Here is an 11,862-nt window from a genome sequence, read left to right on the forward strand (position 1 = left end):
CTGTGCAATGGCTCAACGGGCAACAAGCAGAGATATTATGCCTCAGAACATCCCGGCGGCGCCGACTGGGATTGAACCCAGGCCCTTTTGGGGTGAGAGGCAATCACGCTTACCATTACACCACCGACGCCGCTAATACTTTTTTCCCTGATTGTAATTAATGTAATTAATTGCAAATCACTCATACCTCGACTGTAATCAAATGCATGTTGGTTTCCTTTAGGTGGTTAGGTGGTGTGTCGAAAAAAAAAAGGTTTCTGTCCCCTACGTGATGTATGGAATCGAAGAGTGTACTACATATATTGTTCATATAGTATATTTGCTTCCATGTAGGTAAATCTCAATTGGCAAACCTACTGAACTAGGAACAGCTCTTCTGAACCAGCCTAACCTGTATACTAACCCATGTTATAGTTAATATATTAGGCGATCAACTTTACACTTCATACTAGCTCGGTCTGTACCATGAATCGTTGTTGCTGTTGTTGTTATTGAAGAGCTGTTGTCGCGGTTCGGCTTCATTCATCGGTAACGGCTGACGGCCAGGGTGCCGATGTCTCTTTCTTTCGTGCCAGCGTCGATTTCCGCAAGCCAGCCGGACGACGTCGCTGCTGCTGTTGTCCTCCCCCGCGCTCGGTTGCGCTCGTTGCAGCACAGTTAGTGTATGCTAGTGTGGTCGACGAATCAATTTGTTGGCCAAGGAGCAAAATAGCGCAGAAAATCCTGCTGCTCGCGTTCTCTTTCACTCGAGCACCAACACAAACGCACATACACCCCTGTACGATCGACACACGAGCCCACGAACCTCGCTGGGGAAAGAGAGTACAGGTCATGTTAGAATATAGAAACGTTGGATCCCGAGCGCGGGCTGGGTGTGGTGTTACTATAAAAGACAAGAATTGATCCTCCAAAGATCAGTGTTCGGTACTCAATTGGAAGTTTAGTGTTAAGCGACAAAAATCGTTCCGGTAACACCGAAGTCCAATCTGAAGCAAAAGTGTGAATCCAAGAAAATAACAAAAATGTACTCGAAAATGGTAAGGATTGGTGAATGTGAAACAAAGTGAAACATTTAGTGAAGATTCCCCGGATTAGGTGGAATCGTTTTTAAAGGACTTTTGTGATGAAATGAGAGTGGACAGTGATCGAAGAATATTCGTTGATAATTGAACACGTGTTTTTGGATTGCAGATTGCTGTTTTGGCGTTTGCCGCCGTTGCTGTTGCTGCTCCACAGCACCAGGAAGCTGCCCGATTCCCAGCTGGAGTGGATCCGGCTGCTTGTCCATCATACCCCAACTGCGACAACGCCGCCCTGCACAACCCACAACCACAAAACAATCACGCTGCTAACCACTGGAACCCGAACTGGAACGCTCAGCCAGCTGCCCCATCCTGGAATGCTCAGCCAGCTGCCCCATCATGGAACCCTCAGCCAGCTGCTCATTCGTGGAACCCACAGCCTGCTGCTCCAGCGTGGAATGCTCAGCCAGCCGCTCCAGCATGGAACGCTCAGCCAGCCGCTCCATCCTGGAACGCTCAGCCAGCCGCTCCAGCATGGAATGCTCAACCACACTGGAATTCCTTCCCAGCTGTTTCAGGACCAGCTAATAATCACTTGGCTTCCGCTCCAGCTCCAACTGCTGGTGGTGACAAGTATGTGCCTCATTAGAAATCACAATCACACAAAGTACTCAACAGACTATCGTTCATCTCCCACAGGTACCCAGCCGGTGTGAACCCACAAACCTGCCCCAACTACCCATTCTGTGATAACTCTGCCCCAGCTGGAGCCCAACAGGTTGCCCCTCTGCCAGGATACACTGAACGCCAGTACCCCGCCGGAGTGTCCCCACACAGCTGCCCAAACTTCCCATACTGTAACTAAACTTCTGTGATAAGCCATTCTGACCTCAACTTGAAATCTTGACCCTTTAGACTATCCGTTTACCTATTGCTAAACTCATGCTTTATGCTACCTACCTTTCCGAATACTCAACTAACCTCCAGTCCCATTGGGGTTGACATTGTGCCAATGCTAACCCAACTCCCAACATACTGCCATGTTTGTTTCGTGTAAATACTGTTTCATGAATAGTACGTGATTCACCGTTAAAGTTGTGCATGTGTAATGATAGTGTTCCTTTTGAGTCACTTTTTTGTTTTTGTGTGAAAAAGACAATGAATATAGATGAAATTAAATGCAATTTTGATATTTAAATATTACCTTCTTCGTTTTATTTGGATCGCCCTTTTGATAATATCATGCTCATCAATATTTGTGCACGATGCAATTTATCGATACTTACTGGAAAACATTGTAGAGAAATAAAAACTCCGGAGTGATTTGAGAATGCTTGAAATATCGTTGGGGTGTAAGGACCGCCCGTCACAATATCAGCTTCAATCGACCAAATCGATGCGACGAAGAGACTGCTGGCTTTCTTTTTCTGTTAAAGTCGAACAGCTTCGCAGCATTCTAGAACCTCAGTCGGCGTGCACAAACAAATCTCGCGTCACTTTTCAAATAGACCAATGTAACATATCCACCATTTTGAGAAAATCGAAGTTGAAGTTCGACAGATTATTATTTAAACTGTTTAAAAACAATACGTTTTGCAATACTATTTTTAATGTAGTCAGTGTATAAGAACGTTGAAAATTCAGAAGAAACGGTAAAATCACAATTTTACTTTGAATTTTATGCTACAACATAGAAAAAACCACATAGGACGTTTTGACAAGTCGAGTTGTACATCGGACATGTTACATTGGACGATTTTTCTCACTGACATAATCAATGAGTGTTACATTGGACGTTTTGTCTACATGATACTAGATTCCCTTTCACAGATTTCAGAGTATAGTACCTAACTTTAGATTGGCCCCGCCTTTCGAAAATGAGCACCAATCATGTTAGGCAGTCCGAATGACCGAAGTAACAATCATATACCCATCATTTCAAACTGCACATTGGACAATTTTTGATCAATGATTATCTCAAATGAATGAAAGTAAATTTGCATGGATGTTTTTGTATCACATACAATGATAGAAGAGCAATAGTTTGTATAGCTTAACTCGATTTGTTTACATTTGTTACATTGGTCTATTTGACAAGTGACGCGAGAAATGTTCAATCGCTTGTCTCTCTTTCTCCCGTCGCTCCATTGGTCTTCCTTTCAAGCTTCGTCGAAACGGATGAGCGAAAGAGCGCTCGACGTTGATAGTTTTCTCTTTCATGAAACACATCAACAGAGGTTTCATGACGTATATGACGGAAAATGAAATAACACATTTAAAGCATTTCTCACGTCAAAACACTTGAAGATTACACGTCATATTTCTAATTTATCTTCCATCCATACATTTATCTAAAAAAAATGATTGAAAACGGGACATAACGCATTTTAAACAAATTGAAAGAGCGGTGATAGAGTGTTCGTGAAAGGGGATTGAAAGCCATAATGAGGTTCGTTTAACTAGAAAATCGACGTAAGTTACATTGAAAGCGATGAGCAAAGCAACGACGAGAAGTTCCACAGCCAGTCTTTCCTTCTAAGCGTCCTGCTTTTTTATTTTCGTTTCTTGCTGATAGTCTAGCTAGGCGTTATAGAAATGAAGCGTCGAACACGTATGTATGAGAGAAACAAAACACGAGTTCATTTTAGAGCTTCGAAATTGTAGAGCCCTGGTAAGGACTGTTCAGTTTATAAAAAGAAAAATTAAAATTGCCTGCAACTTTGATATATGCGTATTGTTTATTTGGGATGTTTAAAGATAATATGCAAAACAACATTATGTACTACTTAAATTAATTAGTATCAAACTCATAACAGTTACTGTTGAATAAACATTCGAAGTAAGTCGATATAAAAAACATTCGCAAAACATCACAACATAGCAAGCCTCGTTGGATAATTACGACGAGTGCTGAAAAAATCGAGTTTTGCAAAGAGTTGCATATATTTTAAATTTCAATTTTGAAAAATACTCTTTGAGTTTTAATTATTTCTATCTGTAGAACGCAGATTCGAGTGTAACTGCATATGAACAGCCATAAGTATGATTAAAACATTCTGATCATTCTGTGCTCCATTTAGAAAATTTACACTTGAATTTAACACTTCGAAAATAAATTAAAATGTTCAAAAATTCCTCTGTTGTTGATCGACCGATTTTCGAAAAAGTATCTGTCAAAATTGATTGCTTGTCGGTCAGAAATAAGTCTGCTGGATAATTCACCAAATGGAACACAGCCTTAGCAATGTTGAAAAGGACTCAGCAACGTGCAAAGAAGTCTTTCCCGAGCAGGAACGAATATTTCGATACCTTAAATTGGTATGGATGAGACTGACATAAGATGTAAAATACAAAAAAATAATACCACAAAAATCTCGCGTCACTTTTCAAAAGGCCCTAACTAACCAATGTAAACAAATCAAGTTAAACGATACAAACTATTGCTCTTCTATCAGTGTATGTGATACAAAAACATCCATCAAAATTTACTGTCATTTATTTAAAATAATCATAGGACAACAATTGTTCAATGTACAGTTTGAAATGATGGGTACATGATTGTTACTTCGGTCATTTGGGCTGCCTAACATGATTGGTGCTCATTTTCTAAAGGCAGGGCCAAACTAAAGTTAGATAGTCTTCTCTGAAATCTGTGAAAGGGAATCTGGTATCATGTATAACAAAACGTCCAATGTAACACTCATTGATTATGTCATTGAGAAAATCGTCCAATGTAACATTTCTAATGTACAACTTGACTAGTCAAAACGTGCTATTTGGTTATTTTCTATATTGTAGCATGAAATTCAAAGAAAAATGATTTTACCGTTTCTACTGAATTTTCAACGTTATTATTCACTGACTACATTAAAAATAGTATTGCAAAATGTATTGTTTCTAAACAGTTAAAATCATAATCTGTCGAACTTCAACTTCGGTTTTCTCAAAATGGTGGATATGTTACATTGGTCTATTTGAAAAGTGACGCGAGAAATGTTCCCACAGTACCATTCCAATACCAAATTATGATTATGAAATACCAAAACAATACCACATGGGTATTGTTTTGGTATCCAAATATCAATTTTTGTTAATTTCAAAGTATTTTGCATGTATTTTTTTTTGGTTTTATTCTTTGGTATTTTACCTCTTATGTCATGCTGGTAAACACCAAATTTTGGTATCAGGTCAGGATTAGGTATTCATTAGTTAATTTCTCATGCCCGGGTTGTAGCACTCATTACTGAAAAGTGTCATTTTTCGACACTGTTTTGAATAACATAATGGCCAAATTTTCATAACTAAAATATCAGTGATGAAAAGTACTACTTTACAGCATCCTGTACCAAAAAATTCTACCTTTCGACACTCTTTTGAGTGCAAAAAATTGTGTATGCAACTCGTTGCAAAATTCGATTTTTTCAACAGTCGTTGTAATTAATAACTACAGCTCGTGTCGAAGACATCTTCTTATTGCAAAATTCTTGACTAAATAGGGGAATTTACGTAATCTAAGTAGGTAGCTTCCGTGCTACTTTTGTCATTTTCTCAGCGTTGCGCATACATTTGACGTGTTTGTTTGTGTACATTTATCCTCTGCTTGCTTTTCTATCCATTTCAATCGACAGAATTGTTCAAAACTGTTTGAAAACGTTTTAACAACGCTCCAAACTTCTCAGGTGAGTGTGACTATGGTCAGCAGCCTTCTTTTCGGCAACCTTCCCATTTGAACTGAATGATAACCAGCTGTTCTAGTATCGGCAACACATTTCATTTAATGAAAACTCTGGCATAGCAGAATTGTGCAGCCTTAAAAATGTAATCGGATTAAAGCTGAAAGACTAACAAATCGTTTCAATACATTCAGGGAAGTGTTATGATGGGAAAATACAGGGAAATCAACGTTTAAATTTTGGTTGCCGAAAACAGTCGATGGGTGCCGAAGCCGACATTTACCCTAGCTATTTCCGTTCGCTTTTGAGTGCGGGAAAGTAGCTTTGAGGCATGCTTATTTTAGGCATTGTTCCATTTGGTGAATTTTCATTTCAATTTGATAGATAATGTTTTATCAAATAAACCTGCTATTCTACCAGATTATTTCGGATACATAAGGGATCAATTTAAAAAAATCACCTTTTCAAAAATTGAATGATTTACAGCATAGGGAATTTTGAACATTATAATTTATTTTCGAAACATCACATTTAAGTGAAAATCCTCCATATCGAAAACAGCCTTAGCTAAGAAAAGTCGGCTGTTTTGTTACTCTACTGCGTGATGGATTTCGAAAAAAAAGATAACAATAGATAGCAAACAAAATTTTCTATATTTCAATCTCAATGTTTTCTCAAGTTAACAAGCAAGGGATTTTTTTAATTTTCATGTGATCCATGGTATTTGCAATCTAATAGGCTGCCCTCCAGCATTGGCGTCGCTGTAGGGGGCCTAGGGGGACCTGCGGCATTTTGTTTTGTTTTGTTAAACTACGGTTATATAGAAACTTTGGAACTGCCTTTCTTTTAAAATTCGTAAAGGCTTTTTGTTATTTTATTTTCCTGTTGGATGTGTTTCCACTTTGTCCAATAAACCGACATATTATGGCGAAGCTAACTATTATTTTAATGGTGAAACATTAAATTTTATTGTATTAATTCATAACAACGCTTATAAGCATACTGATTTTGAACAAGCAATGATCGTTTGCTTAATCTTTTTGTAATAAAATTACAAATTGTCGGGATTCCATAAAAATTTTATGGATCTCAAGCTGAATAACATTCTCATGATAGATAATGATCAGGGTTCTATAATTCCATGAGTTTTGTAACTAGATTTTTTAGATCATCTATATTTAATCACCAATTAAACCTCAGACAAAGCGGTGAATGCAGCTAAGTGGGGAAAGCTGTATATATATATATATATATATATATATATATATATATATATATATATATATATATATATATACAGCAATTCCATAGAAAAAAGTTATAGTGGGTCTCAGAATTTCATGAAAATTGGTATAGTTCTTCCTTATCAAAAAATATTAGACTCGTATTTTTTTATTGCGCCATTAGGGTGACCATTTCCGTGTTAGGGTGGTCAAAAAAATCATTGTTTTTCAAAAATGTATTTTTTTCAAAAATTTATAACTTCTGAACCTCTTGACCGATTTTTACGATTGACCCTTCAAATGAAAGATGTTTAATGTAGTTTTAAGAAAAATTATGAAACACTCAGAGATATTTGATTTTGTAGGAAAAAAATATGTTACAAATGCTTTTTCTTGATTTTCACTGCGAGGGTCTTCAACAGCTTCTTATTTTAGTATTTTTAATTGAAAGATCATTCAATTTTACATAACATATCATAAATTAGCGATGTCGGAGAAGCAGTTTTGGAGATACAATTTTTTTTAAATAAAAAATTATTGTTCCGCAATATATGCACCACACGTGCATGGAAACGATGAAGACGCAAGGTAGTTCACAATGCGTCTCCATCGAGTCACAGCAGCTGTGACTAAATCTATGAGTAACTTACAAGCTGGGTGCAACATTCAGTTCAACCTGCGGGCCGTCCATAAACCACGTAGACCAAGTTTTAAACATTGCAGATCCTACCTTTCCCTTCGTATACTCAAATTTTAAAGCGTTTCGTTTCAATACTCCTCCCATAGGGCCTTTTCCATGACAAGTTGCGAAAAAATGCCACACGGCAGCAATGCCAAAATTTTTTTGCATGTTGCATCAGTACCTAAGAGTCCAAGCTGTACCTCATCAATGACATTTATATAAGGTCTGGGCCAACAGGCAGCTTGCTGGTGTTAGAAGCAAAAATGTTGTAAACATTGCTGAACTTCTGCGAACAGATAGATATACGTCACTGCCAACATACTGAGAACAGATAGATATACGTCACTGCCAACAGCTGTTTCGTGTAAAAAGATAAACATTGCAATATAATACGAACACCACTAATCATTTGAACATTTCACTAACACCAATAAGCCCTTTGGCCCAGACCTTATATAAATGTCATTGGTACCTCATAGGTATATCACTCGTTCGTAGGCAATGACTTTTGCATAAGCTCCAGCCCAATAGGCTTCGCGGTGTTAGTGACATTTGGAAATGTTTGGTGGTGTTTGTATTTATTCACAATATTCATCTATTTACCTGAAACAGCTGTTTGAAGTGACGTCATTGCTTACGAACAGGTGATATACCTATGAGTTAGAGCTTAGACTCGTAGGTATATCACTCACTCGTAGGTACGATATAATGCTTCACATAAAACAACGAATGTTATGAAAGAAATGATCAGTTAGAAATCAAAGTTTCCTACTAGAACAGTTGAATTGAAGAATATCTAAAAATGAAACGTAAGTGTTCAATGTGTGATGTTTGGATGTTGAGTTCATGTGCCAGAAAAATCACCAATAAATTGTACGATTATGTAATGGAAAAAAGATTAAAATAGATGAGAGTAGCTCCTTCATTTGTCAACGATGCTACCACAAACTATATGAACCCAATGATGCCGTGACCGAAGAAGCCGTTGCAGGACCATCCAGAATCGCTGCTGCAGGTACGTTATTTGAAAATTCATGTGATTCTTCTTTAAATTTCAATTCTTTTCTTCTAACTACTAACTTAAACTCTTCTTTTTTGCAATCATTTTTCAGATTCCATCGAAGCAACCAGCATTGAATCAATTTCCGTTGCGGGACCGTCCAGAATGGTTCCTTTTCCCTGCCAAGGTAAATAATAAAAAATAAATCATTTGTATGTTTTTTTTTTCTAATAATCAATCATTTTTTATATTTATTTTCAGAATCAGTGGAAACAACCAGTTCTGAATCGATCGTTACCACCTACAACGCACCTTTGTCGGACGAAAATGAATTCCTTATACAACATAAGGATAAATATAAAGAAACAAGAGACAGCAATGAGCGATACAGGATTTTAACCACACTTCCCAAAAGTTGGTCTACATATAGAATTATGAAGGAGTTCAATGTTTCCCAACATATGGCCAACCAAGCAAAAGCACTGCAGCAAGAGAAAGGAATAATGTCGGTGCCTGTAAAGAGGTTAAGCAGAGCTTCATTAGGAGAACCAACGATAATTCTTGTTCGTGATTTTTACAATAGTGACGATATAAGTCGTGTTTGTCCGGGGAAAAGAGATTATTTAATATCTAAAAATGATGAAGGCGAAATCTAAGTACAAAGAAGATTAGTTTTGTGTAACTTGCAGGAGGCGTACTCCATCTTTAAAAATACATATCCTAATATTAAAATAGGATTTTCCATGTTCGCCAGTAACCGTCCGAAACACTGCATTTTGGCAGGGACAAGTGGCACGCATACCGTATGCGTTTGTATATATCATCAGAACGTTAAACTTATTTTTAAAACACTACAAAGCAGACAATCACTCCCAGATGGTGTTGATTCCTATCACGATTTGTTTAAAAAAATAATTTGTCAAAATCCAAGTGAACAATGCTGGCTGCAGTGTTGCAAAAATTGTTCAGGAACGCAAATTTTGGCCACAGAACTAATGACTATTCTTAGTAACGGACATGTTGAATCAATACAATTCAAACAATTGCGTCAAGTAGAGAGATGCATTATGGACTTAGTTGAAATGGACACACAGGAATTTATTGATACTTTTTTAGAAAAATTATTCAATTTATTGCCGCATAACTTTATAGCTGAGCAACAGGCAAATTACATGAAACACGTCAAAAGCAATTTGAAAGCTACAGAATGCATCATAATCTGTGATTTTTCGGAGAATTATTCTTTCGTTGTGCAGGATGCAGTTCAAGGCTTTCATTGGGCGAACGCCCAATGTACTATTCACCCTTGTGCTATTTATTTTAAAGACGAAGAATCTAACGATTTGAAATTTACTAGTTTTATTGCAATTGCTGATTTCACTAACCATAATCATGTCGCAGTTCGTTTATTTCTTACGCATTGTCTAGCGTTCATAAAATGTAAATTGTCAAGCTTACAACAGATTTACTTTTTCTCAGATGGATCAGGAAGCCAATATAAAAATAAGATGACCGCTTTTAATTTATGCAACATGCAAAAAGATTTTGGCATTGCTGCCGAGTGGAATTTTTCGCAACTTGTCATGGAAAGGGCCCTTGTGATGCTTTGGGAGGAGTATTAAAACGAAACGCTGCGAAAGCGAGTTTGCAAGGCCACCATATAACAGCGGCCCAAGAACTTTACTCATGGGCTATTTCTAAGCCAGATTCAAAAATACACTATCAGTTTTTTTCGGAATCCGATTACAATAAAATGGAAAGAAAATTGAAAAACCGTTATATACATGTGAACCAAATTTCGGGGACACAGTCATTCCATAGTTTTAAGCCTCAAAACGAAAAGTATATTATTGTCAAACGGTATTCATTTTCAACGGAAGAAAAATGTGTGAAATTGTAATTAAAGAAAATAAATGCTTCATGTTTTACTTATTTTTCTTCGACCTCGTCATTATTTGTAGCATTTAAGTACTTCTCCCAGAATTTTGATACCAAAATTAATAATGTCAAACTGGGGCCTGTTTTAAAGCCACGAAAACTTCAATGGGGGAGGGGAGTCCTGCCACAGTATACGCTCGGTAAAAATATTTTAAAATTTTAGTAAAGTATACGAGGGGGGAGGTAGGATCTGCAATGTTTAAAAATTGGTCTACGTGGTTTATGGACAGCCTACAGGCTGAACTGAATGTTGCACCCAGCTTGTAAGTTACTCATAGATTTCATTAGTCACAGCTGCTGTGAGACGCATTGTGAACTACCTTGCGTCTTCATCGTTTCCATTCACGTGTGGTGCATATATTGCGGAACAATAATTTTTTATTTAAAAAAAATTGTATCTCCAAAACTGCTTCTCCGACATCGCTAATTTTTAGTTATGTTATGTAAAATTGAATGATCTTTCAATTAAAAATACTAAAATAAGAAGTTGTTGAAGACCCTCGCAGTGAAAATCAAGAAAAAGCATTTGTAACATATTTTTTTCCTACAAAATCAAATATCTCTGAGTGTTTCATAATTTTTCTTAAAACTACATTAAACATCTTTCATTTGAAGGGTCAATCGTAAAAATCGGTCAAGAGGTTCAGAAGTTATTTTTGAAAAAAAAAATGATTTTTTGGACCACCCTACCACGGAAATGGTCACCCTAATGGCGCAATAAAAAAATACGAGTTTAATATTTTTTGATAAGGAAGAACTATACCAATTTTCATGAAATTCTGAGACCCACTATAACTTTTTCTATGGAATTGCTGTATATATATACCATTTCCGTGTTAGGGTGGTCCAAAAAATATTTTTTTTTCAAAAATGTCTTTTTTCAAAAATTTATAACTTCTGAACCTCTTGACCGATTTTTACGATTGACCCTTCAAATAAAAGATGTTTTAATGTAGTTTTAAGAAAAATTATGAAACACTCAGAGATATTTGATTTTGTAGGAAAAAATATGTTACAAATGCTTTTTTTTTTGATTTTCACTGCGAGGGTCTTCAACAACTTCTGGTTTTAGTATTTTTAATTGAAAGATCATTTAATTTTACATAACATATCACAAAATTAGCGATGTCCGAGAAGCAGTTTTGGAGATACAATTTTTTTTTAATAAAAAATTATTGTTCCGGAATATATGCACCACACGTGCATGGAAACGATGAAGACGCAAGGTAGTTCACAATGCGTCTCCATCGAGTCACAGCAGCTGTGACTAATGAAATCTATGAGTAACTTACAAGCTGGGTGCAGCATTCAGTTCAGCCTGGAG

At 36.7% G+C, this 11,862-nt stretch overlaps 1 protein-coding gene across 1 annotated transcript; it reads left to right on the forward strand.

Moving 5' to 3' along the window:
- The first annotated feature begins 900 nt into the window (after positions 1-900).
- Positions 901-2,223, forward strand: LOC135713885 (uncharacterized). Its single transcript, XM_065237092.1, has 3 exons — positions 901-1,037; positions 1,192-1,655; positions 1,722-2,223. The coding sequence occupies exons 1-3, from the start codon at positions 1,023-1,025 to the stop codon at positions 1,885-1,887; spliced, it is 645 nt and encodes a 214-aa protein (XP_065093164.1). The 5' UTR covers positions 901-1,022; the 3' UTR covers positions 1,888-2,223.
- Positions 2,224-11,862: the final 9,639 nt, after the last annotated feature.

The sequence above is a fragment of the Ochlerotatus camptorhynchus genome, unplaced genomic scaffold (genome assembly GCF_037179485.1).
Source record: "Ochlerotatus camptorhynchus isolate MF236.1 unplaced genomic scaffold, CSIRO-AGI_Acam_v1.1 ptg000590l, whole genome shotgun sequence".
Taxonomy (NCBI): domain Eukaryota; kingdom Metazoa; phylum Arthropoda; class Insecta; order Diptera; family Culicidae; genus Ochlerotatus; species Ochlerotatus camptorhynchus.

Coding starts and splice junctions, on each gene's coding strand:
- LOC135713885 (XM_065237092.1), top strand. Junction 1,656..1,721: donor CCAACTGCTGGTGGTGACAA/GTATGTGCCTCA, acceptor CATCTCCCACAG/GTACCCAGCCGGTGTGAACC.